The sequence below is a fragment of the Electrona antarctica genome (assembly GCF_951216825.1).
Source record: "Electrona antarctica genome assembly, chromosome: 4".
NCBI lineage: Eukaryota > Metazoa > Chordata > Actinopteri > Myctophiformes > Myctophidae > Electrona > Electrona antarctica.
This window is the reverse complement of record NC_136809.1, coordinates 30,383,873-30,410,462: the sequence shown is the minus strand read 5'-3', so window position 1 is coordinate 30,410,462 and position 26,590 is coordinate 30,383,873. Positions and strand designations below refer to the sequence as shown.

At 40.8% G+C, this 26,590-nt stretch overlaps 3 protein-coding genes across 8 annotated transcripts in view; 2 read left to right on the top strand and 1 right to left on the bottom strand.

Annotated features, from left to right (window-relative positions):
* Positions 1 to 4,865, top strand: part of afmid (arylformamidase) — a 7,197-nt gene extending 2,332 nt beyond the window's left edge. For both annotated transcript variants that reach the window (XM_079500201.1, XM_079500202.1), the window contains exons 4-11: positions 531 to 579; positions 698 to 783; positions 877 to 949; positions 1,129 to 1,226; positions 1,686 to 1,764; positions 2,119 to 2,254; positions 4,281 to 4,385; positions 4,669 to 4,865. In XM_079500201.1, coding sequence (XP_079356327.1) covers positions 531 to 579; positions 698 to 783; positions 877 to 949; positions 1,129 to 1,226; positions 1,686 to 1,764; positions 2,119 to 2,254; positions 4,281 to 4,385; positions 4,669 to 4,698 — 656 coding nt within the window. In that variant the 3' untranslated portion in view covers positions 4,699 to 4,865. The remainder of the gene's footprint in view (positions 1 to 530; positions 580 to 697; positions 784 to 876; positions 950 to 1,128; positions 1,227 to 1,685; positions 1,765 to 2,118; positions 2,255 to 4,280; positions 4,386 to 4,668) is intronic.
* cant1b (calcium activated nucleotidase 1b) lies at positions 4,763 to 14,071 on the top strand. 4 transcript variants are annotated; one of them, XR_013789937.1, is made up of 7 exons: positions 4,763 to 4,773; positions 6,059 to 6,267; positions 8,611 to 9,210; positions 9,844 to 9,984; positions 10,263 to 10,466; positions 10,851 to 11,653; positions 11,697 to 14,071. XR_013789937.1 is itself a non-coding variant. In XM_079500200.1 (6 exons), exons 3-6 carry the CDS (start codon positions 8,676 to 8,678, stop codon positions 11,219 to 11,221), a joined length of 1,251 nt encoding a protein of 416 aa, XP_079356326.1. In that variant the 5' UTR covers positions 4,763 to 4,773; positions 6,059 to 6,267; positions 8,621 to 8,675; the 3' UTR covers positions 11,222 to 14,071. The 4 variants fall into 4 exon arrangements, 2 of the variants coding, with proteins under 2 accessions (XP_079356326.1, XP_079356325.1); XR_013789938.1 differs by having other exon boundaries at positions 10,851 to 12,627; positions 12,758 to 14,071; XM_079500200.1 differs by having other exon boundaries at positions 8,621 to 9,210; positions 10,851 to 14,071.
* ogal (O-GlcNAcase like) lies at positions 13,540 to 26,590 on the bottom strand. 2 transcript variants are annotated; one of them, XM_079500197.1, is made up of 17 exons: positions 26,196 to 26,590; positions 25,323 to 25,374; positions 24,154 to 24,251; positions 23,062 to 23,192; positions 22,532 to 22,703; positions 22,337 to 22,435; positions 21,491 to 21,630; positions 21,188 to 21,332; positions 20,602 to 20,700; positions 19,631 to 19,869; positions 18,389 to 18,563; positions 17,306 to 17,409; positions 16,823 to 16,915; positions 15,663 to 15,745; positions 15,277 to 15,397; positions 15,009 to 15,138; positions 13,540 to 14,910 (listed from the first exon to the last, which is right to left on the bottom strand). In XM_079500197.1, the coding sequence occupies exons 1-17, from the start codon at positions 26,239 to 26,241 to the stop codon at positions 14,774 to 14,776; spliced, it is 2,064 nt and encodes a 687-aa protein (XP_079356323.1). In that variant the 5' UTR covers positions 26,242 to 26,590; the 3' UTR covers positions 13,540 to 14,773. The 2 variants fall into 2 exon arrangements, with proteins under 2 accessions (XP_079356323.1, XP_079356324.1); XM_079500198.1 differs by having other exon boundaries at positions 17,306 to 17,391.

Sequence of the window (26,590 nt, the reverse complement as noted above, 5' to 3'; positions counted from 1 at the left end):
TTGGTCCTTCGCCCAAAACCCCCTGCCCTTGAATGGCTCTGAACATGTACAAATGCGAAATCTAAGGTGCTTACGCTGCTGCCCCACTTGTCTGGTTACCTTGCGCATAGCGTTTAAAACCTGTTGGTCCATAGTTTTCAATAAAAAAGTGAACCAAATGGATCTAGCATCCATCTAGATTAGACTGTCGTAGATTGAAAATGTCAGAATTGATAAATACATCTACGAGAGTCTAAATCTTAGGCTACTCCTGGAGAAGTTTTAGGGTTCAGCGCCTTGCTCAATGAAACTTTGTTTCCACATATATCATGGATGTCTATACTACGTCTCACTTAGTTCCAACAATACTTTGTAGACTCTATTCCGTTCAGTATAATAACAATGCATGAAAGATGTTTTATCCCTTCAGTGATACTGAATTATTTCCCTGTACTGTTCTGTTCTGTTCTGTTCTGTTTTGCTTATTTTCTGTGTGTGTTGTTGTCCTCTGTTCTATCATGTCCTAACTAATTGGTATCCCTTTGTTTTAGACATGCCCCTGGTTATCTACATACATGGAGGCTACTGGCAGTTCTTCAGGTAATAATCTTTATTATGAAAGGGCTGCACAGTATTCACCAAGGTATTGACGCGTCGCTTATGCATCGGAGAGTTACTTGAAATGAAAATCTCACTGACTGTCTCTCTCCACATACAGTAAGGAGGAATCAGGCTTTATGGCAGTCCCACTGGTCCAAAAAGGTGTGGTGGTTGTTGCTGTTGGATATGACATCGCTCCCAAAGGTAAAGGGTTGCTTTTTTGTGCCATAATAACTGCAGTGTAGTAGAAATACTGACATACTGAAATACCTTTTCTGTTCATCACTTACTTCTCAGGCAATATGGACCTGATGGTGTCCCAGGTGCGTAAGAGTGTGGTGTCTGTCATTCAGCAGTACAGTCACATCAGGTACTGCACATTGCTTGTTCTTCCTAGCTTCACTGGCAACTCTTTTCAAGATAATCTTTATGTGATGTGTTTATCTTGGCTGCTACTAACTGATTCATCAGCCCTTCTTTTCCTCTTACCTGCTGTATGAGTGGTGAAAATATTTTCTTCTTCTGAGATCCAACAAATCTCTTCCTCAGTGGCCTGTACCTGTGTGGTCACTCTGCTGGTGCTCACCTGGCTGCCATGGTCCTGTCCACTGATTGGTCACAATACGACATCACCCCTCAGATCAAAGGTGAGGCCTGGTGAGAGGAGAGGGCAGGAATGAGTGTTTACAGACACTGTTAACTGTTATCGAGAGCAGCATAGATGAGTGAGCAGGCAGGTAGGTATAAGTAGTGCCTTTCTCTCTCATTCCACTGCTTCCCTTCCCTCACATCTTGTTTTAGTTCTCTCTCTGAGTCACTCACTCACTCACTCACAAAAATGAACATCCCAAATGCCTCAACCCTAACATCCCAAATGCCTCAACCCTAACATCCCAAATGCCTCATCCCAAATGCCTCAACCCTAACATCCCAAATGCCTCAACCCTAACATCCCAAATGCCTCAACCCTAACAGCCACAGGTTTCCTGTCTACCCTTAAATGAACATCCCAAATGCCTCAACCCTAACAGCCACAGGTTTATGAACATCCCAAATGCCTCAACCCTAACAGCCACAGGTTTCCCGTCTACCCTTACACCCTTCAGGTGCCTTCCTGGTCAGTGGTATCTACGACCTCCTACCTATTCTCTCCACCTATGTCAACGAGCCTCTCAAGATGACAGAGTATGTACATGTTGTAGTACACTACATGTTGTAGACTTGTAGTACACACTACTCTCAGTTTCTGCCTGATTTATTATTTAAGTACCGGTATAACTCAGGCTTTGTTTTTGTTTCTACAAGCTCACCACGCATCACACTGCAACACGTTATAAAGTTACATTTTCTTTCTTGTTTTTTTGTGTGAATGTAGCACAGTATATGTGTAGGTCTTTGTCTGTGTGTCTGTTTTGGTGTAAATATTTGTGTTCGTGTAATCTACTATCTCAGAACATGCCTATGTCCTTGTCTTGTTCAAAACATGTGTGTCCATTGTATACTCTATATCTCAGTGTTTGTTTCCTATGTTCTTTACAGGGAAGTAGCAGTGCAGAATAGCCCCAGTAAACTGGTCCCTCAGCTCAAACTTTCTTCCTCCAGCTGTCACATTGTGGTTGCCATGGCAAAGAACGACTCCCCAGAGTTCCGCAAGCAATCCGAAGATTACTACAAAGTTAGTGTTCCCTTGAATAGAGCACCAGAACTGTCTGTCTACCAGTTAATGACATGGGCCAGGTTTCCCAAAGATTTTGGGTCGTTCGTAGCTTGCACAGGTGTGCAGCGCATGCGCACATGCCCAGATGGCCACAGGTAACCTGTTTCCTGAAAGACTTTGTTGGCTACGCATGGTGCAGCCAATTTAGCATTACGTGCGACCTAACTGGCTTTGGGAAACACTGCATGCATAGATTCTCTAGAGCACAGCCTTATGCACAAATTAATTTAGAAGCAAACCCGTTTCCTGAAAGCCTTTGTAGCCTACACACACATGTCTTACACAGCAGTTTGAAAGAGTGACCTGGGGCGGTCGTACCACCCTTTGCAGTGATATGTGTGTGGTGAGTGGTGACTTTCTTCATCTCATTTAAATATATAAACGTCAAAATTAAATTAATATTTTTTTATCTCAGCTTCGTCTAGACTAGAGAACTCCTATATTCAGCTATTTGTGTAGATTCTCGTCTTACACAAACATTAAATTCCCATTGACAATGAACGGAGAATTTACATCATACTGTATGTGTCAGCTATTTTCGTCCTACACAAACATTGAATTCCCATTGACAATGAATGGACAATTTTACGTATTGTGTCTGAGCAAATCGGCTTAGTGTCTATTTTTGTCCACACCAACATTAAATTGACAATGAATGGACAATTTTACGTAATAGTGTCTGAGCAAATCGGCCTAGTGTCTATTTTTGTCCTACACAAACATTCAATTCCCATTGACAATGAATGGACAATTTTACGTCATAGTGTCTGAGCAAATAGGCATAGTGTCTTGTCTATTTTAGGTCATGATGTACGATGATAAGAGCGCCCCTCACTTCACACAAGTGTGATTTTTAAAAAATATATATTTTAAAGATTTAAGTCCCCACAATGTTGTGCTCGCCATGTTACACAGGCGAGCACAGCACAGACAGACTGAAGGTGGCATAGATAGCCTATGGTCAGATGCACATGACATGCAAGCAGACCAACGTTTGGATTCATGAATTAAATATAGAGTCGTGATGTCTCATGTCGGCAATAAATGTATATGTAGGCCTATATGAAAACACTAGTGTCCCAATTATGAAGGTAAATTAAATAGTATAACATTCAATTATGGGTTAATAGGCCTATTAAATAGGTTATAATCGGCACATCTGCTCTCCTTCTCAATAGAAACTGATAGTCACTCAACCATGTTCTCTCACATTGAGACTGACAGAGGCGCTTACGCGTGCCTTTCAGAAGCACCTGCAATGTAAGGGACATATCGTGGAAAACAGCATGTAAGAACTACATGTGCACGTTCTCATTGGGAAACCCGGCCATCTACTTAAATGATCACCTACCAGCAGGTGGCAGAAATACTCTTTTATTGGTCTCTGTGGCCCCTTTTCCATGGTTCCCAATGGGAACCAGTTCAGTTCTTTTTGGTTCTTAGTCCATGAGCCAGAGCTCCAAAATTGGAACGTTAATTATGAATTGAGTGCGCAAAACTATACCTATATTAGATTGTTATCACCATGAAACTTCCCCAGTTGATTACTTACACGAAGACAACGATTTATTGTATTACAAATTTTACATTTGATAAATATGCAAATGAGGCTTTATGTAGGAAAATATGCAAAATAATAGAAAATATGAAAAAGCTACTACTGTGGAAGGGTTATCATGTATTAATTTATTCATTTTGATCCTATAAACAATTTAATATAGGTCTAATTTTTCCCACCAATTTTGGAGCTCTGGCTCATGGACTAAGAACCAAAAAGAACTGAACCGGTTCCCATTGGGAACCAACCGGTGGAAAGGGGGTCTCTGTGTAGGTTAGCAGGCCACCAATGTGGCAAGTTCATCATCTAATATGATGACTGATACTAGCCTGACTGGCCTGACTGATAACAGTGACAACACAGAAGTATGTTTTTCATTATGCCCGTTCAACCATTTTCTTATCTTCGCTTCCCTGACCTTTAAAGGCGTTGGCAGCTTCGGGAGTAAATGTGACCATGGAGGATGTGCCCAACACAGACCACTTCAATATCATAGAACAACTGGTGGATGGGGACTATCACTTAACAATGGTATTTGCAACACACACCAAGCCCACTTAATTAGACAGGGAATACAGTCTAGTGTAATCATGATGTTTTTTTGTTTGTTTTTCGGTAATATTATTACCGTATTATTATAATTATTATTAAAAGAAAAGTTGTGCAAATATCTGTTACTGTTCAGCAATTTTATAGCACATGGCATTAATCAGTGTTTGCGTTTTTTTCTTTCTGCTTTCCTACCTTTTCTCTGCTATTTCCTCCATAATGTTCTTCTTTCCATCCCTCCCCATCTTCTTAACTTCATTCCTAGCTCCTGTTGAAAATGATGGGGAAAGGCTGAGAAGATACATTCTCCTTTTGTTAGGAGTTAGGATAATATGAAGCCTAATGTCTACTTGTCAAGTCAACCTGTTGAGTATGTAGAGAGTGCTTTGTATTGCAAATATCACAATACAGCACATCACACAAACTGTCATCCACACTTGGCTAACATCTGTTAAAAACAAATATACATACAACATCTCATTTGTAGGGAAAAACATTATAAAGATGCACTTTGTGGTGTTACTTGCAGTCCACAATCAATCATCTTAAAATAACTGGTGTTACATGATTGTTGTGTTCACTGTATACTGTAGGATTATGAAAAACATAAAATGTAAATAAATGTCTATTTAAGACAGTCTAATGATGTTTGATCAAATATAATGTGTATATTGGTGATATTTAAGTTTCGCAATAAGCCTGTTTATGTGGGTAACAAATTAAATGGTACATTGTAATTTATCGCTGGTCCCCTCCCAAAAGATGGGCTCTTGTGCAACTGTGACATCAGTAAGCAAGACTTTATCTCACAGACATTAAGCATATGGGGTAATGGTTTCTCATGACATTGCTGAAAAGATTAGGAAATGTGTGTTATCATTGTGAACAGATGGACAAACAACACCTCATTTCAGCCTGGAGCAAGTGGACATTAGACAGTGCAAGTAGTGCATTTTCCAAGTGGCGTCAGGCACAGTGGTGGAAGTGCATTCACTCAACTGTACTTTAGTACAATGTTTAGATACTTTACCTTTACTTGAGTATAATTTCCTACTTTTGATACTTCATATAGTTCCACAACTCCACTACATCTCAGCAGCAAATATTGTATTTTTTTAGCCCACAATTATTTGACAGTTTAGTTAGGCCTACTAGTTACTTTGCAGATGCATAGACTTAATAGAGAAAATCATTAATTAAAGGATAGCACAAAGTAATTCATAGCCCCACCCTTTAGCAGCTGCATCATTAAAGTGATGAACAGTGAACACATTCATGTATTATTACTAAGTTGAGGAAAACTTTCCACCACTGTTTTTGCATTACAGTAGCTTGCTGGTTTAAATAAATGTGCTCATGATCGAGTTAAACATGGAATGGCATTAGATTATGTTGATGATGGATGGAGTCTGCACACCACAGGTACAAAAATACTTTCTTTATTGAGAAATCTGACAACGTTTCGACCTAAATTTGATCTTCATCAGGTGTGTGTGTGTGGGGGTGGGGGGGGGGGGGGGGGGGGGGCATATATCAGTGCTATGTCATCATGTGAGCAGATGGGGGCAGTGGCAGTGCGTTACATGATCGTATCTCAATGTTAAACATTCACTGTCTGAGCTACAGTACAGTATGGTTAGGTAACATAACATTAGATATGATCACAGTTCGGCCGCTGTTGGATTGGAAGCGTCTGCATCAGGAAGTGCTGGCTGACTGTAGTGACTGACTGACTCCCGGACGGACCGCTGTGTGCAACAAGCGATGGAGCGGCGATAAGGACGGAGCCACGGAGGAGCACCACCGCACAAAAGTCCCTTCCTCTCCGAACGACGAGGTCCGACCGATGATCAGTGTACTACCGGTAAGTACTTTCTGGCCCAGGGCCTCAGGCTACTCATAATCGGGTAGGTACCGTACAGAACTTTTGAGACACACATTTGGTTCGACAACGTGAAAGAAAAGCGAATAATCGATTTGACACAGCCTACCCTGGTAAAGGTAAATGAAAGCCAGTTGGTTGAAGTTGTTAGCTAGTGGCATTAGCCAGAATAGCTAGTGTAACTAACGTAGAAGTTGTAACCTAACGGTATTATTACTTTATGTCTAGTGCTTTTACTACTGGAACACTTAAAGTTGATGACGTGCTTCGTGGCAAATGGCTATAAGCTTTCCTGAGGTATACTAACTCTCTCTTTTACACACTTGGACACTTGAGGCCGTTGAGGGGTTCGTAGTAGTAGCTGCCGAACAGCCGAAGTTGACCAGTGTGTCTTTGTGGCTGTGGCACACTGTGTGTGTGTGTGTGTGTGTGTGTGTGAGAACCACACCACAGTGACCACACACGACTTCACTATCATTAGGGCATTAGGCATGGTATTTAGTCACACCATCACCATGTTATAACTAGTACATCACCATGTTATAACTAGTAATGCATAAGAGAATTAGAGAATAGTTTATTGCTGTATTAGGGGATGTCACTGGACAGGAGCTTTAACTACGAACACATCATTTTTCTAAAGCAATAATCTGGGGGGTGCAGTTGCAGGAACTATTATAAGGATCTGTCTTCAGGTTATATACATACTGTATAGGCATGAAACAATGCAAACATGGCTAATATGCAGAAAGATAAACCTATTGCAAACACATTAGTAGTGAGGAGAGACAGAAAGTAAAATTGGCAGATAAAAATAAGCCAGAGGTACAGAGGACATTGACAGTGTCATGTTTTTTATGGGTTGCGTGCGAAGGGAAGCAGCATACTACTGGTGTCAGAATGCTCATGGGGGCAAAAATGGTGAATACGTTTCAGTGTGCATGTGCAATGCATGTGTTTGCTGCTGTGTGCAGCTCCATTGCAGTATACAGGTGATTCTGGACAATCACGATTGATTGATTGAAATATTTATTTACAGTTTGCAGAATTACAGTACATTTCAAGCACAAACTCAATACAAAGACTGTTAACTGTGAGTGGACGACCCAATTAAGCATTACACTTGTTTACAAGAGGGTCCACCTTGTTCAATTCATCAAAACATTTAGAGACGTACAAATAGACACTTCTATATAGTCAAAGAACAGAACAGGAATTCATCATAAAGGAGGTAAAAAGGGAAAAGAAGCATATACATTCAGGGGAAAAAGGGGTGGGGGGGATTCAGATTTTACTGGGGCCAGTTTCGAATTGCAGCCGTCCGTAGGTGACTACGGTATATGAATAGATGACAGGTGTCCTCCACGGGTCTGTTGGTTGCCGTTGACAACACTGATTGATTATATAATCGGAACTATGGGACAGGTCACAGCTTGTCCTTGGTGTGCCTGCAGCAGGTATAGCAGGTTACTACTGTTGTACCCCCACCTACAATGTGCTTTAGCTGTTTCCAGAGCCTGTTGTTACTGGAAAAGGCATTATGATATGAATTGTTGTGTAGCTGAGTATTATTTCTCTGCCACTGATGGTTTAAGGATAGGGAAGGGATAATTCTGTACACCACAATACCCTGTTAAGGAGACTACTGAGGTATTCTTTCTTTCTTATATAATGTACCGTTTTCAACTCCAGCAAGTTGTCTAAATGGAATGTTAATGTTTCAATAATTGCATAGAAGTTATATAACTGCCGTTACTGCCAATGATTAACGGTGTAAATGAATGCAAAACTATGCCAACTATATTTTCATGGTATATACAAAGACATGGATATTTTTATTTGAACTTCACATGGAACACAGATGTGAAATAATGTAATTTTCTTCAGAGCAGATCACTGTATCATACACTGAAGTTTCCTCAGGCCAGAGGATGTAGGAGGTGCCTACTGGCTAGTTAGTATGCCTATTCACACACTCCCCACAAACAATACACAATGGCCTGCAATGAATAAACAATGAACAATAAGAACGTGGCCTATTTTTCCAAGATCTCCATCTCTCTTTCCCTTCCCACTTGGCTAAATTTGTGTCATTCTTTATAAATTAGTTTTTCGTATTTCGTACTGCAATTTCTTAATTCAAAATTACTGATTTGAGCTATTTCCTTACCTCTCTCCATCACTCTCTCTCTCACACTCTACATCCTTTGGTTTATCTTTCTCTCTCCCCCTCCTCCTCCTCTTCCTCCTCCTCTCTCTCTCTCTCTCTCTCTTTCTCCTCCTGCTCTCTCTCTCTCTCTCTCTCTCTCTCTCTCTTCCTTCCAGGGCATTTCAGCTGTCTGTCCCTCTCCCCTCCAGCTGATGATGATGATGATGATAGCGGTGCTTCTATGATCTCATTTGGTCTGATGGTGCGAGGCCTCCACCAGGTCCTCCTGGCTGCTGCGACCTCCGACCCTCGCTTCCACCTCAGATGGCGGGCCATCACCGTGGTAGCGCTGCTGGCCGTCGCCCTCCTGTTGCTCGTGCACGGCCCGTCGGACGATGGCGATGACAGCATCATCACTACAGGTTCCAATAGCAACAGGCTCCAAGACTGGAAATCACAGCGTGGAGTTAGTGAGGATGACATCCTCACCAGTCAACAAAGTCTTGCCGTTTCTGATGGAACATTTCGCGAAGTGGCGAAACGTCAACGTTATAATGGCACATACCCGCTCAGCCCGCCGGAGAGGACAGAGCATGGTGTCCGGTTCCGAATTGCCGTGATCGCGGACCTAGATACGGCCTCGCGCTCCGTTGCCAAGGAGGCCACCTGGTTCAGCTACATGAGGAAAGGTCACCTGACTGTGTCAGACAGGCTGGATGTGGAGTGGGATGCTGAGATGGTGACCGTGGAGGGACACCTGGCTGAAAAGGGACGAGGTACAGTTTTTGGGTACTCATATCAGTAACACAGTAAACTAGTGCCATTACAAATGCCATTATAAGTTAAATGTTATTGCTTCTCATGTGAAAATAAGTTACTTCATCATTGTTAGTACAGGGATACAGTAGTATAGTTCCTTATCCTATATCTATCCTATGTCATTTATATGAATAGTAAATAATATAAAACCCGAACACACCCAACCCGAACCAGCCATGGTAAAATTGCACTTCCGTGTTTGTGAAAGCCACTCCGTCAAACACTATATGAACAGACTTTTGGTTCTTTTAGTCGTTTATCTACGGAATTGCAATTTCGTTCATATACTATTTTCTGTGAGATTAGGCTGGGTCCTCAAACATTTTAATTTCGGACCTCCAGTTTGATCCTTGAAAGCTGATTAGGCCAACAGTCCTCCATAACTCTGAGAGTTTACAAATGGAACCAATGGACCTTTAAGCGTCCATTCAGTTTCTACCAAACTAATAACAGACTGCCTCCTTGTCCTCTAGCTAAAGTTATGCACTTATGGACCTGTCTGCTCTGTCTTGCTCTGTCTCTCCCTGTCTTGTGTTTATTCCTTATTGGCCAATATATAACCTATATGTCTCACTGTCTGTCTGTCCCAGGTATGGAGTTGTCAGAGCTGGTGGTGTATAATGGGCACCTATATAGTGTAGACGACCGTACAGGAGTGGTGTACAGAATAGAGGGACAGCAGGCCATTCCCTGGGTTATCCTGCCTGATGGAGATGGATCAGTCTCCAAAGGTCAGTTTGAACTTGAACCTCTTAGCTTTTCCTCAGGTAATCTCTAAATTGTTACTGCTGTATTGTTGTACAAGGTCAAAAACAGCTAATACCAGATATTGCTGGAAAGCCACCATGGAAATGTATTCTAACGTATTATAGCCATACTGGTTATGTGGGGTGGCCTAGAAATAATCACAACTGTCTCATAACCAACATGTCATAACACTGAACGCTGGCCCCCTGACACCCCCCCCCCCCCCCCCCCCCCCCCCCGACCCACAACCTGACACTGGTAGGATTCAAGGCAGAGTGGTTGGCAGTGAAGGACGAACACCTCTATGTGGGTGGACTAGGGAAGGAGTGGACCACCACTTCCGGAGAGGTCGTCAATAACAACCCTGAGTGGGTCAAGGTCGTCGGTTCCCATGGAGACGTGGAGCACGAGAACTGGGTGTGGCGCTACAATGCCCTGCGGAGTGCGGCGGGAATACATTCCCCAGGTACTGATTTAGCTGCTAGTGTGAACACAGCATCAAGCCCTATTCAAACATTAAAAAAATAGCAAATCTACAAGCGTGCAAAGTGTCGATATCATGGGAGTGCTTCTCTCATGATATCATTTAATAAACTTCTAACTTAGAAATACTCAAGTGTTTCAGACTGTATGCCTCAACACTTGATTCCTCTGGAATTCCTCAGTAGTTTTTACAATCACCTGTGTCTTTGTACAACTTGGCCAAGCCGTCTGAATATCACCAATTATCACCATCATACCCCTAATTACAGTATTTGGACACAACATATCATTTCTGTATCAAGTTCTCCAGTTTATATCAGTACAATCTCATAATAAAATCCAATGTCTCTTTCTCCTCTCTCCCCAGGTTACCTCATTCATGAGTCAGCAGCATGGAGCAATCATCTCCAGCGCTGGTTCTTCCTGCCACGCCGTGCAAGTCACCAGCGCTATGAGGAGACAGCCGATGAGCGTCGAGCTACCAACCTGCTCCTCTCTTGTCCCGGTGACTTCAGCCCCATCGACGTAAGGCATGTCGGACCCCTAAACCCGACTCACGGCTTCTCCTCATTCAAATTCGTCCCGGGCACAGGTGACAACATCATTGTGGCGCTCAAGTCAGAGGAAGATGCTGGGAAAATCGCCACTTACATCCTGGCCTTCACGTTGGATGGCCACATGCTGTTGCCTGAGACTAAAATAGGAGATGTCAAGTATGAAGGTTTGGAGTTCATCTAGATTCTAGAATCAGCAAACTTGATTGAACAGCGGACCATATGGGTTTTCAAATTGCTCTGCAATTGACCAAAAAGCAGCTCGGGATCGACCAGTTGATCTTAAAGACATGGTTGTCTACCCCTGATGTAGAAATTAGTGCTGTAAGCAGAGCCAGCTATATTAGTTATGTTTCCATCCAATTGTCATGCAAAATCTTCTAAAGCGGCCTTTTAATTTGTAAAAAAAACAAACAAAAGGGAATTAGCTAAAGGCTACCTTATTTGGGCATACAGTACCTTCAGCCAACATCGCAATCCCTTCCACATAATTTCACACATATCTAATAACAGTGACAAGCATTATTGTCACGTGTCACACAGACTCTCTACCCTCTCTTGGTTATCTCTCCTCTAAACCATAGCAGAAATGCCTTAAAGCTACGATCATCTGTACGTCTGTTGTGTCCCACTCCCAACAGAAAGGAAATTGTTAACAGTGTCCGAATACAGCCAAGATGTCAGAATTATGACCCTTTGCTTCTACTAAGCAACTAACTTTATTTGACACTGGGGTTGAAACCTTTCAGAGGACGAGTTGGGATGCCACTGTGGAAGTTATATTGTATTAAAACATAAAACTACACTGTTACTAAGGGTCACTTGGACGTGGACCAATACTGGTTGACAAGTGGTACTGCCAGTGCCTGAACGTCAAGATTCAATTTCTCCCCTGAGTAAGAAAGTGTGCTCTATTAAGGTAAAATGTTACGATGGCTGCATTGCAGCAACAATTAACAATCTTTAAAGAAGAGAGACTTAGTGAGGAGAGGAAAAGAGTTAGATGAATGAGAGGAGAATTAGGAGACAGTCACACTTAACATACAGTTCTACGCTACAAAGCCAAAGAATAAGCGCATCTGTTCTGCCAAAGTATTAGTAGAGAGAGTAGACGTACATTTCTTATCGTTGAGTAACATTTAGTTATATTATTTTGGTCTGTGAAACCTTTATGACACAAAGAAAAACTTGCTGTTTGTCTTTGAAGAGCAGAACTGTCTGCAAACTATCTGCACTTGGCAAAGTTGGCATAATGTTTGGTATCATCTACCCTGCCCCAGCCTGTGTGATTTCTGGTTTAGAGGGGCGGGTGCTGGTCGAAAACAGGCGGTGGATCCTATTGGTTCACCGATCTGAGCACCGCCCCCCTCCTCCCCTCCCCGGTAGAAAACAGTGGAGAACACTGATGTCACCAAATTTGGAGCGGCGCACTGTTATTGGTTAGCGAAATACAAGTTGACTCTCACTTCCTATGCCAGATTTTCCAATGGGTTTCCCCAGGCTTTTCTTTTTGAGACAAATGCGAACAAACATAAAAGCCTGAGTACCGAGGTGAGGTATCATCTAGCCTGGGCAGCATTCCTGTTCGGGGTTTATGATCCGGTCGGAAGCGGATGATATCGCTACGCCATGTTGTAGTATTGTTTTGTAGTCATCAGGTGAAGTTCCAGATGATGGTTCCTGCCTGATGACTACAAAACAATACTACAACATGACCTAGCGATATCATCCGCTCCAGACCCGTTCACACGGCAGTTTTGTAACACAGACCAGGCTTACCTCCGAGGTGGAAAGCCTGGTGACACGAGGTTACGTATCATCTTCTAGCCTGAAACTAAATTCAAATTGTGCTGGTCAGAGACTCGGTGAGTTAAAAAAAAAAAAACAGCAACATCCAGAGCATTTGGGTATATAAGCAGGAATGATCTAAAAGAAAATATGTATGTAATATTACAACTACATTCATCTTTTTTTGTTTTTAACTTATTTTATGGTTTTATTATATGTGCCTTGAACATCATGTGTGTACTCTACATTGAGGTAAAAAGTACACATGTGTTGATAACAATTCTATAAATGTTATACTGTTGAAGTTGAAGATGCTCTCTACAGTGACAATGACTACTTCAGTTTTACCAATGGAACACAACTGCACCTTGTATCTACTGTATCACTGTCATATGCCGAACAAAGACAATACTCTTGGGTATTTTAGTTTTACATTCACTAATTATGCAGGAATATTCTTCTCATTTACACTAGATGTAAAATAATGTGGCAGCTATGTCAGTCATAGTTTGGTAAGGTTTGTTTTGGAAGGTGGCAGTAATGCTTTCTAGCCTGGTCCCCAGGCTAAAGGCGCATTTCATCCTATAATATATGTGAATCTTGTCCGAGCCTTACTGTATGTGTAACTGATTCTCTGACACACTACATTTCACTACATTCTGCAGATTACTAGATTATTTGGTTGTAATACATTTCATTCATAAAGGCTGTCAATGTACTGTAACAAGTTTATTCATAATTTGAAACGTACATGTTCCCAGCCGTATTGGTCCATGAGGCTTTAGCCATGTTCAGTTCTCATGTTTTCACTTCGCTTTATTGAACATAAGGAATGGGTAACCATCTAATAACATTACTTGAAGGTCAAATTCAGTCATTGGCAAATTAATGCATGCAAAACTGCTTAGATTTGCAGTTTGTGTGAGATTATTATATACATCTAAAGTTTTCAGTGAAATGAACAAATTCTGACTGCTTAATTAATTCATTGATTGTTTTAATCCTTAAAGGGTCATGGTGTTGATGTGCATTTCAGTTAATTGTTGATCGTTATACTCTTTATTTTAAATATTGTCCCTATATTGTATTTGACAGTGTGTCAAAGTATGACAGTATACAATATAGCAACAATTTTGCTAATTGTGTCCCTCTAAGGTCAGAAAACTTGACCTTAAACGGTCAACATGTATTCCTACAAGTTACTCAAATGCATTGCGCAAAGATATTAAAATGTGTTTTATTGGTCTTTCTTGTGTCTTAAGTTTTTGTTTCAATATTCTATTAATATAATACACACACCAGTGAAATGCTGGAAGATTGTCACTCATTTCAGTTTCTGAAAACACATCTTGATGTTATCTTTTTAACATTCTACAATTCTAGCTGAGATCAACTAATAAAAATGTAATACAAATAAAATGTAAAGAAATCTGACAGTGGGGATGTTTTGCTTTTCCACTGAGAGTGGAAGGCAATTACTGAACCACAAAGAAGAAGTATGGCCCATTAGGCCCCTAGTCATGATGAGGCATGACCTTTAAAACAAAAGAGGCCCAATACCAATGTCCTCCATAATGCTGAATCAATGCGTTTTTTTTTTTTTGGGGGATACTCAACAACAAAAGCATAGCAAGTTGTGTGGAATTAATCAAGATTGATCAACTGCATAGCATATGTAATGCCTCAAATGTCTAAACTGCCAGAGATGAGAATCGAGTGTCTGTGTACTTCTGCCTGTGTCGGTGTGGTCTTGCCGGGTGTAGCTGCTGGCTTTGATCTGCTTGGATCACAGAGGCTGTCACTGGGCATGGACTAGACACACTCGACACTACTTGAAATGGACAAATGCAATGCTGTATGGATGCAGCAAACACTAAAGTAGCCGTTGTAGATGGATAGACAACTACTTTAACAACAGCCTTACTAATCTTTGAGGTGATATGTTTGTTCACAGACTTATTCCCATTATGATGATTTCTTGAGGCAATGTGGACATTTTGATGGCTTTGAAGGAGCCTAGTTTATTGTAGAAATCCAGCATCCTGCAGTCATTCTGCCTCAACTCACAGAAAGCTCCTTTGGAACCTGAATGTGAGAAGAGGCAAGTTTTTATGTTTTTAAATGGGACAGAAATGACATCCTTTGGAGACCTGTACAGAGCACAATCTCAGAACTACACTCACCAGTGGCCTTGATGGATGAGAGCAAGCTGGCAATCATGCGGTTGGCAGGGGTGGGGTCAATGACCCGTGGAAGAAGTTGCATGGTGATCAGTGAGGGGAAGTCCTCCAGCACAGAATCACACAGGAACCTCTAGATTTGGAAGAATGGAGAGAAGAACAGACACCATGACATGACTGGTGTAGGGATGGTACCAGCTGTGTATTTTTGTGCAATGTTGCATAAAATTAGCTAAATTGGCTTAATTAACATCTGGACCAAGATTCTCACCTGAAACTTGGCTGCAGCTAGTTTGACTTCAGTAAATCCCAGGGCGTAACCACACAGACCCAACTCATCCTCCAGGACAAGAGCGCACTGAGGCGACGGAGGCAGATCACCTACTGCAAGGCTGGAGTAATTTAAGGACAAGGACAGTTAGGATTAGGATAGAGGTAGGAAATAAGTGGAGGAGTGTGTTGTGGCACTGAACAGTAGGAGGGAAAAGCATGAATAATAATGAGCTATTAGGGTGGGATAGGGGAATATGAACGAAGGATGTTTAGTGTAGATTAGAAGTAATCCAGTCCACACATGGTCTGGTGGTCAAATCTGTGACATCTTGACTAATGGCAGGCTCCTAAATTACAGGTACTAGCACTCACACTCTCTCCTACCTGTAACTAATAAGTGAATCTTGTGTTGTCATGGTCCCTTCTTCCTCTCTCCGCATGTCACTGAAAATCTTCTGTATGTCGACCTAGGACAGGAAAAGTAGTGTGAAGATGTATTGGTCCTTCACACAGCTCATAAAGCCAATTCTGATTGGCATGCAAAATAAAAAATCACAACTGTGTGAACTGAGCGGTGAAACTATACATTTATTGTTATAGTTACTGTGCTCTGTATTGTATTGTAGTGTACTGTGCGGGGGTCCCCGGAACATCCAGACCACCATGAACGCGCGCAGGGAGCCGGTCCAGTGAGCTGCCGCACGTCCAAAACGGTCGAGAAATGACAGAGTTACCATGTGGGGGTCCCCGGAACATCCAGAGCCCCAGGAACGGCCCAGGGCTCGTACTGTAGTGTACTCTGTGTGCCACTTTACTCTGTGCTGTACTGTACTGGCAGTACTACAGTAGCTCCGTAATGGAGCTGAGGCACCGCTCAAAAGTAACAGTGTCGCTGTTGAGCAGAAACGTTTTATCTCCATAATTCAATGTATGTTTTCCTATAAATGAATGTGTTGTGAGCTTGTAGATCAGCTATTAAAATGGTTAACTGTGTCTGTGGGGTTTATACATATTTAACCAATGAAAAGTATGAATAAGAGCTTGTCACTAAATAATAACTACATCCTTCGAAACACCTGAAAAGTAACGGTTTTGGACATACTTTCATAGTTTCCACCTGACACCAACAACATTTAAGGAATAATGTGTGTAAGCCGCTTAGTGTTGATTCTACTTCATCCTGTTGTGTTTCATTTTCCAATAATGGTTCACTGTACAATACCCTGCTAATTCGCCCCTCCTGTTTTTATGCCAGAACTTCTGGGAACTCAGATTACCCTGTTTAATAAATTTCCTTCCTTCGTTTCTAGACAGAAAGGTGTGCAGGAGTCCCTAGTTGGTGTTGGCTAATCCGCACTCTCATCGCATCATTGCATTGAAAAATATATATATATTTGACTTCCAAGTTTCTGCTTCCAATGCAATTAGACAGAAGCAGACTAGTGGTCTGTTATTGATAAATAAGACACAGAATCCTTGATTGATCAATCAGAATCGAGTATTCAACAAAGAACAGCAACAAATCAAACGTTTGTGGATGTTACCTTGTCCTCTGGGCAGTATGGACGTATAGAGTACACAGTTGTCATCGGAGGGTGTCGGAATAAGTCCCTGTTCCCATGGCAAGGTAGCATCCTCTACAAAAAACAATAATAAACGGATACTTTTTTCACTCTTAAGTATTGTCCTATTTTCTGATTGATGGATGGCGTGAGAGGCGAGCATGTCATCATCATAGGTGAAAATCTTCACACACAGAATACTAAATTGGCAAAAGATTTCAAAGATGTTCATTTTCTGAAGATTGTTCAAAACTAGTGAAAATAGTAGATCTACAAGCTCACAACGTGTTACGATTTTTTAAATATGACTTAAGTGGATAGGGTGTACAGTTGACACCAATATCCAAAGCAGCAGCAGAGGTTTCAGTAACTTAAAAAACAACACATAAAATACACATTGCTCGTAGTAGATCAACACATGTGCTGCAGTCTTTCTCATGATAAACTGTTCAGGGTGCACATTACCTGGAACTCTCCAGACAGACCTCCTCTGAAGCCCCATGGTTCGGGATCATCGTTCATCAACTGGGCTGAGGGTCCACCACGCCCCCCTGTGGACAGAAAACACACTATAACTTAATATGGTCAGGTCTAGGCTAGCTAATCAGTGCTGCGGTGTCAGCTATGGCTCCCCTCTGTGGATTCGTCTATAACCTCCCAAATTCTCAACCTAACCCTGGCCCCTACTACATCCCAAGTTAACAGGGGCTAACTCAACCGCCAATCATATCTTATTAGTCCGGCAGCCAGGGTTGTGGGGTGGGAAATTTGGTATATAGTTTTTTGTATTGGCCTAAAATATTGTCTATATACACACATTCATGAATCCACTTGCTGAACGGGGGGGGGGGGGTTTCATGATTCTGAATCCATTCCAAGCATTAGTTTTGCACAATATAAGCACATTTGGGCAAGTGGCTATGGCCGTTTTTATCCCAAGGAGTGTTTTTTATGAAAAACGAATGCTTGAAATGGATTCAGAATCATGAAAATCCCCTAGTTTGACATGTCACATGCTACATAAAGCATAATGAAAATTTGAAAATCTTGCCATATATAGGATGTTAATGGTATGGTCACATATAATCCCCTATTAAAAGAATTGCTCAATGGCGACAGCCGGTCAGCAAGTGGATTCATGAATGTATGTATATAGACAATATTTTAGGCCAATAAAAAAGACTATATACCAAATTTCCCACTTTAAACAAAAGAAGCCTGTCAGCTGCCGGCCTATATAACACAGAACTTCCCATAACCTGAAACTTTCCTGAACTCATGAAGTTCTGTCACTGTGAGGTTTTTGATGCGTTTATGATTCCATTATAACCAGAACCACTGAACCAGGGAGTTACTTAATAATAGTAAGATGTGACGCTCTGTGACCTTGTATATCAGCTTTTCTTTGCTATTTTTGAAAATATTTGAAAGTACAAGTTCTGAGAACTCAGAGTTAGTACTACCTCCTAAGCAGGGCCCAAATTAGGTTCTGACAACCTTATGTGAAACCGAGCCATGGTATATGGCTGTAGGTCCTGTTTTTCGTACCCATGGTTTTGACATAGGCTCGTGCCAGGCCCACACCACTCTTAATGTCACAGATGTAGTCATAGAGGTCATAGAGGATGCGGCGGTTGGGGGCGTTGCTCAGGCGGTTGAACATCTGAACCACTGCTTCACACATGTTGTCAAACTGCTGGGCTCTCGAATGCCATTCAGCCGTCTGGAAAGGTATGAAAAGACAAAGCATGACTTAAGACCATATCAGCGAAATGTACACCTGACACATTGTCATATACACCTGACATTACTAACCATTTTACAAAGCATAGCATAGATTTAATAATGTAAGAAACATGTTTTTTTTCAGATTTTACCTGATCATATAATCACCTACAGACAGGGAATATAAAAATAGGTGATTTTATTACGTGTAACCAAAATAATGTAATTATGTAATTGTATGCCTCTGTGGTCTCTCGCCTATAGGGAAGATGACTAGATCTCTCGAGGCCAGAATTGCAGAATACAGAAGCAAGAAGCATCAACCCTGGCCAGTAGTAGCTGTGCATTTTGCAGAAGCGCCGCACAGTGTCTCCTCTTTGAGGTAAATACTGTAGATATAGAGCATGTTGACTCCAAGAAGGGGAGGCAACATAGACAACCATTAAGTGAGTTATTCCAAATGGTTTGAATCAAGAAAATGAAATTATATTCTGTGATAGCTCCCCCTTTTAGCTTTAGTTTTTATCATGATAAATCCATTCTTCTGCAGTTGAAAATATTCTCTGGGGAATATTGCTTCTGTGCATCTTCATTCTGGCTCAATATTAATTTTTATATACTGCCATGTGGTACAGTATTGACATGAATATGGAATTTGGAATGGTCGGCCCGGCCGGGAATTGAACTGAGAGAGGAAGGGGATGTTATTAAGATGGGACACGATAACAAGGAAAAAGGGCACCTTAACATTTTAGTACAGTATGTACTTGGATGGAATCCAAGTATTAGTATTAGTATCCTATTATTTAGCTGAGTTGGCAGCACCATCACAGTAAAACAAAAAACATTTCTCTGATAAATTAAAGGTGATAGAAAAACTGAAACTAAAAGTAAAGAGAAACAAAAAAGTTGAATACGTGAAGAGAAACATGGGTTGAATTTCAATACATAAAAGTTGTTAAGACAACAATGGAAAAAAGCTCTCTAGCTTTTTTGTGTCATCCATCAATCAAAAAAAGAAAGAAAAAAAGAACAGAACATGTTGAAACACAGAAGTTGTGATACCTTGTCAGTCACAGTTGCTGTAGTCACTACTCCCCTGTGGCTCTTGAGCCAGTCCAGTTCGTGCAGCATGGTTCTGGCGGTGGGGCCGTATTCATATGGCAGATAGAACAGTTCCGACAGCAGGTTCAAGTCATCCAGGGTCAGAGGTTCGGCCGTGAACAGAGGGTTCTCACCAGGACCCGGAACGTAAGCGAGTTCTCCCCCGTCCGTCTGCATGGGCTCGTCCGTCTGACGAGGGCCTCAAAGGAGAGAATCAACCTTTTTACATTTCAGATATTTATCTGATTCTTTTATCATGGGCGATAATCATAATTATTGTACGTGACACAGACTATTGGAATATGTCTAGCTGACCCTTAACATAGACTACATACATACATAACTTACTCCGGCAAAGCATCAGTTTCTAGATAGTAACCATTAACCAACAGCAAGGACTATCAAGAGTAACAAGATCATATTCATTAATTAATTTAATTGTCAAAGTATTTGTATACTATGTGCAGTGACAATAAATTGAATCTAATCTAATCTAAAATATATTCTTTTGACTCTAAATGGATCATGTAAGGCCTGGCAGACATGGCATGAACAGGAAAGGAAAATCAGGTCAGGGTTATGATTGATTCATACTCCATTGCTCGCCGGAGTCGCACACTGAATATAGCCGATCTACAAGCTCACAATGCGCCACACTGCAACACATTGTGAACTTATAGATCGGCTATTTTCAGTGCACAACACCTGCATTCAACTAACTAAATTATAAGGAGGATGTGAACCGATACAAATAAATGAAGGGCTTGAACTGTCTGAGTTGCTCCAGTGCCTTCCTTCCTCCTGCTACCTGTCCTGCCTCGGAGATGCACCAGACTAGCCTGCCACAGGCTTGAGGCGCGGTTGGAACTCCCTTTTGCTTTAACTAAATTATAACTCAGGTTTAGGGTTTGCGCTAAGGAGGACACAGGTACCTCCAGGCTGGTCTGTGATGAGGAACTCCTGCAGCCAGTCAGTGAGGGCCATACGCAGTGCCTTCTGGGGGCTGTAGTTTGGGTCCTGCTCCTCTTCACCTGGAGATAGTGGTGGGTTACAAACAGTGTTTAAGCAGGCAATAGCTAGATGAATTGCAGAATAGGGAGTGTTGTGTGTATGTGGCAGCGGTGGCCGAACGGATTGCGGAGCGGTCTTGATACCGGAAGGTCGCCAGTTCGAATCAGCGGTCCGACACGTTAAAATTACCACCGCTGAAGTGCCCTTGAACAAGGCATTGAACCACTACGATAAAATGTTCTATGAGCAGGGCCTGGCTGGAAACAAGTTCTTGAGCTTAGCCCAGATACCCTGGGTAAATATAGTAATCATTTCATTTCATTTCATTTATGGTGGTGAGTTGCTTTGTGTTCAATGCATAAATGGTCTGTAGAGCACAATGAGAGAGTAAGTAAGAACCGATAACCCTAAAACCAACTGAAACTAATACAATTTGATGGCTAAACACACTGCTAAAATTACAATAACAAATGTGCAAGGCAACATCTTTACATAAATGACACTCACTCATCTCTATGTCCCTCTGCCCGCCATCAGCCCCAGACTTGCACCAGGTAGCAAGGGTGTGAATGGCCACAAAGTTGGGGTAAAATTCACAGTTTGGATTCGTAAGAATACCACTCAGTTTGGGGATCAGCTCTGTGGGACGGTCCTAGCAGAGGAAATGTATTAGTTAAGCCTAATAAAAGAATCTATACTATAAAATAAATAACGTTAAATAATGCTAAATGCTGACTATTTATTTCCACTATAAACATCATAATATACATGACGTAGGTATAAAATAAATGATGATGAAAGATAACCGACCTTGAATGGTCCCATGTAGACTCTCTGTGGATCATAGTCGTTGGCATGGATGTTGTCCCAGATGACTGGTGCCCTCTTCAGGACACATGATACCTCCTCTATAGACTCCACTGTGATATGGTGGGACACCACCTTAGGACCTGGAAAACACAATTGACCCAACAGTCACAGTCATGGAACTGTCTAATACTAGTAATACTTGACACAGTCAAGTAACAGTGGAGAAGTTTCTATTTATCTGAAGTGAGATGTTTTACATGCCCATTGGATTCACAGTCACATTCATAAATCCCTTTTGAACCATGTATATTCCTACTGGCCTACAGTAATTTAAAAACCTACCAGAGGCAACACTACTCCCTCTCAGCTTTCCTGCTGCCTGGCTTATACCTTTCTAGTTTGTCTCACTTTATCTGTATACATTTACGATTCATCTTTATGTGAAAACATAAAGTAAAGTAAAAAAACAATAAAAAAAAATTATTTAAAAAATAATAATACAAGGGACAAAGATTTCTTTCTTTCTCTTTAAAATGTAGACTTTCTCTCTTTAAAATGTAGTCTCTACTACAACTGTCACACACTAAGAATGAGTTCCAATATTTTGTTACCAACCGATTCAGATTGTTGAGTTACAGTTAGGCTATCATGGGCCAACTCGATAGCCTAGTGGTTAGGGCGCATACCACATGGCCTCTAATGTCTGGTTAAATTTCCGAACGGGCGTACCATTTGGTGCATGTCACTCGGCTCACTCCCCTACTCTCTTCATGTTTTCTGTCTCTTTACACTTGTGACCATCAAAAAAGCCACCAAAAATAACTAAAACATGCATTGTATCCTTACCAGTCCAGAGGATGTCTACACCAGGTAGCAGGTTCTCTCCTACAGTGTGGAGGTAGGAAGACTGAGACACATTGGGAGTAGAGAACGCGGCACAGTAATCTGCAGGATCAAGAACAAATGTTTATTCAGTGATTTCAAAAATAAAAATAAAAGAAAAATGTTTATACGTTAGTTCTACTTCAGTTGTTTTTGTACCGGTGGGACAGAAGAGGAAGATCTCTGGTTCTCCCAGGTGCAGGTACACTTGGTTAGTGATGGTCACCTGTGCGTGGGCAAAGGTGCTGAAGGCCTGCTTGTCAGCAGGACACATATCTCTCTCAATGTCATCAAACAGCAGAGAGAAAGACCTGCAGCCAAACCCCTTTACCTGCAGGAGCAAAGGGGAAAGTCTGTATTCAGATGTGGTAATATGAAATGTCAAATCATATGTAAAGGTGTGGTAGGCATGGCAAATCCCAGAAAAACAATAAAGATTAATCAAGTTCAGATGAAGTTCTTATCTTGATTGTCCTAATACCTGAACTCCACTTGTGCTTTATAGTCCAAGCTATATTATAAACATTATACACATGATGACTTCATGATGCATTCTTATCTTTATGTTTATGACATGTTCTTATCTTACGTATGTGGCTGTTTTTGTATATTATTTTTTTATATCTGTAGATACTACCATAATGTCCAAAACAAATTTAACCAAATCATTTAAAAGAATCGTATCTTACCTGGTCAAATTTTCTTTGGAGTGCAGCAACTTCTTTGGGATTAGAAAAGGTGATGTCCAGACCAGGGGAGATGGCATAGACAAACTCCACATTGTGCCGTTGGGCCGCTGATATCAGAGCCTTCAGTTGTTCTAGAAAAGCAATGAAGCACAACAATACAGATACAAAAACAGGTTAATGACTAGATGCATACTACTCTAGTACTCTACTTGACTATATCCAGTTAATTATTCAGGGCCCCGATGGATTCATATCTGAGAGACATTTAACCAGGGTTTAAAATAGTTTAAATACACAGACCTGAACCTTGTACAGTAAAGTGTAGTTTAGTGCAGTAATCCACACAGTTTAAACTCAGGCTAGGCATTTAGCAGACACTCTTATCCAGAGAGACTTAAAAGTGTGAGATCAGTGTGCAAGTGGAGTGCAATGGAAAACAATTTAGCTCTTCAAAGTAACTAGGATACCAAGTAAACATAAAAGCTAGCATCTGTCTTAACTTTTAACAACATGTTATCTAAATAACAGCTATAAGGATGGTTATATTCATTTTATGATCAAAGTATTTTTATCCCCATGTATGCCAATATGCCAAAGGTTATTCTATAGTCAATCCTACATTCATTCATACAGTTTATATTCTGCTTATGGCTGTCACATTCATGCAATTGTAGTTGCCAATTAATTATACAAATAATTGTGATTAGCAATTTAGCTGTGTTTTTGTCATTGAACATTGGAACACTTGAATCACAATTCTGTTTGCCTTTTAGGCTTTGTAAAGAAAAACTGCACAGGGCAGATACAGTATGACAAGTAAATACAGTATAAACGGAAATAACTGACAATGCCCGAACCAACAGTCACAATAATAATGGCCATGCATTTAATAAAAAGGAAAAAGAGATGATAGATCACCTTTTTTCTATTTATTTAGCAAATTTATACAGATGAATGGAAATGATTCTGACAATTACGCAAAAATAATTGCGATTATCTCAAATAATTTTGATCAATTTTATTATTATGTAGTAATTGGGCGTATTTCTGCTCTTTTATGGGGCATCCATCACTGACTGAGTGGAGACTCACCTGCCTCCTTGTCACAGTACAAGTCTCTCCAGTACATCCTGTGTTTGTAGTCATCCTTAGGAGCGTAAAGGTATGTGTTCAAACCCCACTTCTGTTCCCTAGCAATTTTAAGAATAGCAAGGAGTAGATCAACAAAAAAAATATCTATTATATGACTTGCAAAAAACAACCATGTTTTTTTTTTGTTAAATGGTAAATGGTGCATTTATATAGCGCCTTTATCCAAGGCACATCGGGAGCAATTTGGGGTTCAGTGTCTTGCCCAAGGACACTTCGACATGTAGACAGGAGGAGCCGGGATTCGAACCGCCGACCCATGGATCGTTGGATGACCTGCTCTACCTCCTGAGCCACAGTCGCCCTTCTTCGTTCTTTTTAGATCTAAAGACTGTAGACACAAGGGGCTATATTTTCGTCCATGCTAAACCCTTTATCGCTTTTTGTTTTTACAATTTTGAAAAACATTTTTGTATAGTTAAAATAGCCAATCTACATCGACACGTTGTGAGCTTGTAGTGTGTGTGTGTGTGTGTGTGTGTGTGTGTGTGTGTGTGTGTGTGTGTGTGTGCGCGTGTGTTAAAAAGAAAATAATAATCATTTTTAATATATAAATATAATATTACACCAGGATTCAGGTGTTTCAATTTGCAAGCCTCACTCACATAATACCTGGCCAGGTGTTTCATAAGATTTATGAGTATATAAATCATACCCAATAATGATGGGTGTTTTTTTTTTCTTCAATCTGCCAATAAAGTCATTGAGCAGATAAGATAACCAGGGTGTCATTTGAGTTGTTTATTCTACAATGTGGTGAGGTGTAACAGGGTCAGGGTAAAAGAGATGCTGAAAAGCTCTGAAAGTGAGATACTTCCTTTCATCTTGTCTTATTTGATCCGTTCATGAGAGTGCATTATCCTCCTAAACCTGTCCTCTGGGTATCATGGCTGCGACCAATGTATTTACATTAGTCTTGCTTTCTTGCTATGTTAATGATAGCCCAGACAATATGTCCCTTGATCCCAAAGGGATCTTGTAAAAGAGCACAGGAGAAGATACCCACTATGGAGAGCAGAAGAGGGATATTTAAAAGCTTGCTGCCTGGGTTAGTTTCAGTAATGATCATTACATGGACTAGACACTAGGAAGCTAATAACTGTGTCAATTACCTCTTGAAAAGGTCTGTTCTTTGCTCCATAGTCCATGGCCGCCCGTAAAAACCTGCATCAAACAAAGGTTGCATTATAAACCCAATGGGTCTCAATAAATAGACCGAGCTGACCTTCAAAGTTCAAAGAGCAGTAATTGTTTGGTTCTTCTGTCCAACATAGCTCTGGTCCATATCCAACCAGATATTGTTTGTCATGTCAAACAAAATGTGTTATAATCATGCCTTTGTAGGGCAGAGAAGCACTGACCAATGCAAATTAACTATACTAGGTTCCCAAATATTGACTATAATAAAGGTGGAAGGTTTCTTTATCTCTACATTTTTAGAGTACAATTATTTTTGTTCTAGTTCCCCAGACACTATAGCATAGCATTAATAATAATAATAATAATAATAATAATAATAATAATAATAATAATAATAATAATAATGATAATAATAATAATAATAATAATAATAATAATAATAATAGACCTAATAGACCCCAAAACCGGTCGCTACAATATCACCCAAAACCTCCAAAGAGGTGATAGTTTTTTCGGTCAGCATCATGCTGCTGCACCTGTTTCAGATCCCAAGTCGTACTGGTATGTTTTGTTTTACAATCATGGAGTTAAGATGACGCTGTTGTAGAATAATAATGTGTGACAGAATGTTACAGTGTGAATTACATTACATTATGAAATATACACAGTTTGAATTATAAAATGTGTTCAATGTACCTACCTAATGTAAAATAACTACAAAAACGGAATAACAAAACATGTGTCGTCAGAGTGAGATTTACTGAGATAGGCTATACCCTGTTGTGACCACCTGACCTGAGACATGAGAAGTGGACACTGGACAGTGACAGTAACTACTAACTCACCTTCCACGACTCCGCTGATGAAGCGCTTCGTTCTAGTGTTCGGCATGGTATGGTATTGGTGGTTCCACTTCCAATAAGTTATTTCTAAGCCTCGACTCTTTTGATTTTATGTACTACTACTACTACTACTAATACTACTACTACTGTAGTCTGTAGCGCCACTAGCACAGATCCTAAATAAGTTAACAGTGGCTGTGGCGAATTATGTCAAGACAAGTCATACAGTTTGACATTACAAGCAGCAGACTGATTACAAGTCTTCATTTAGTGCACTGTGTTGCACCGTCCCGTGCCTGCACATGCGCAATATTATTCCATATAAACACAATAGTGCATCTATATAAAGAACGATTCAACGAATTAAAGAAACCATTGGTTTACAGTGAAAGGTGCAT

What these genes read in the sequence shown, in the direction of transcription:
- cant1b (XM_079500200.1), top strand. Translation starts at nt 8,676, where the DNA reads ATGATCTCATTTGGTCTGATGGTGCGAGGCCTCCACCAGGTCCTCCTG. An exon ending in CCTGGCTGAAAAGGGACGAG is followed by an intron (nt 9,211 to 9,843) that starts GTACAGTTTTTG and finishes TGTCTGTCCCAG; the next exon opens with GTATGGAGTTGTCAGAGCTG. An exon ending in AGATGGATCAGTCTCCAAAG is followed by an intron (nt 9,985 to 10,262) that starts GTCAGTTTGAAC and finishes TGACACTGGTAG; the next exon opens with GATTCAAGGCAGAGTGGTTG.
- ogal (XM_079500197.1), bottom strand. Translation starts at nt 26,241, where the DNA reads ATGCCGAACACTAGAACGAAGCGCTTCATCAGCGGAGTCGTGGAAG. An exon ending in CTTCCTCTTCTGTCCCACCG is followed by an intron (nt 22,436 to 22,531) that starts GTACAAAAACAA and finishes TTGATCCTGCAG; the next exon opens with ATTACTGTGCCGCGTTCTCT. An exon ending in AGCCTATGTCAAAACCATGG is followed by an intron (nt 17,410 to 18,388) that starts GTACGAAAAACA and finishes ATTAAGTTATAG; the next exon opens with TGTGTTTTCTGTCCACAGGG.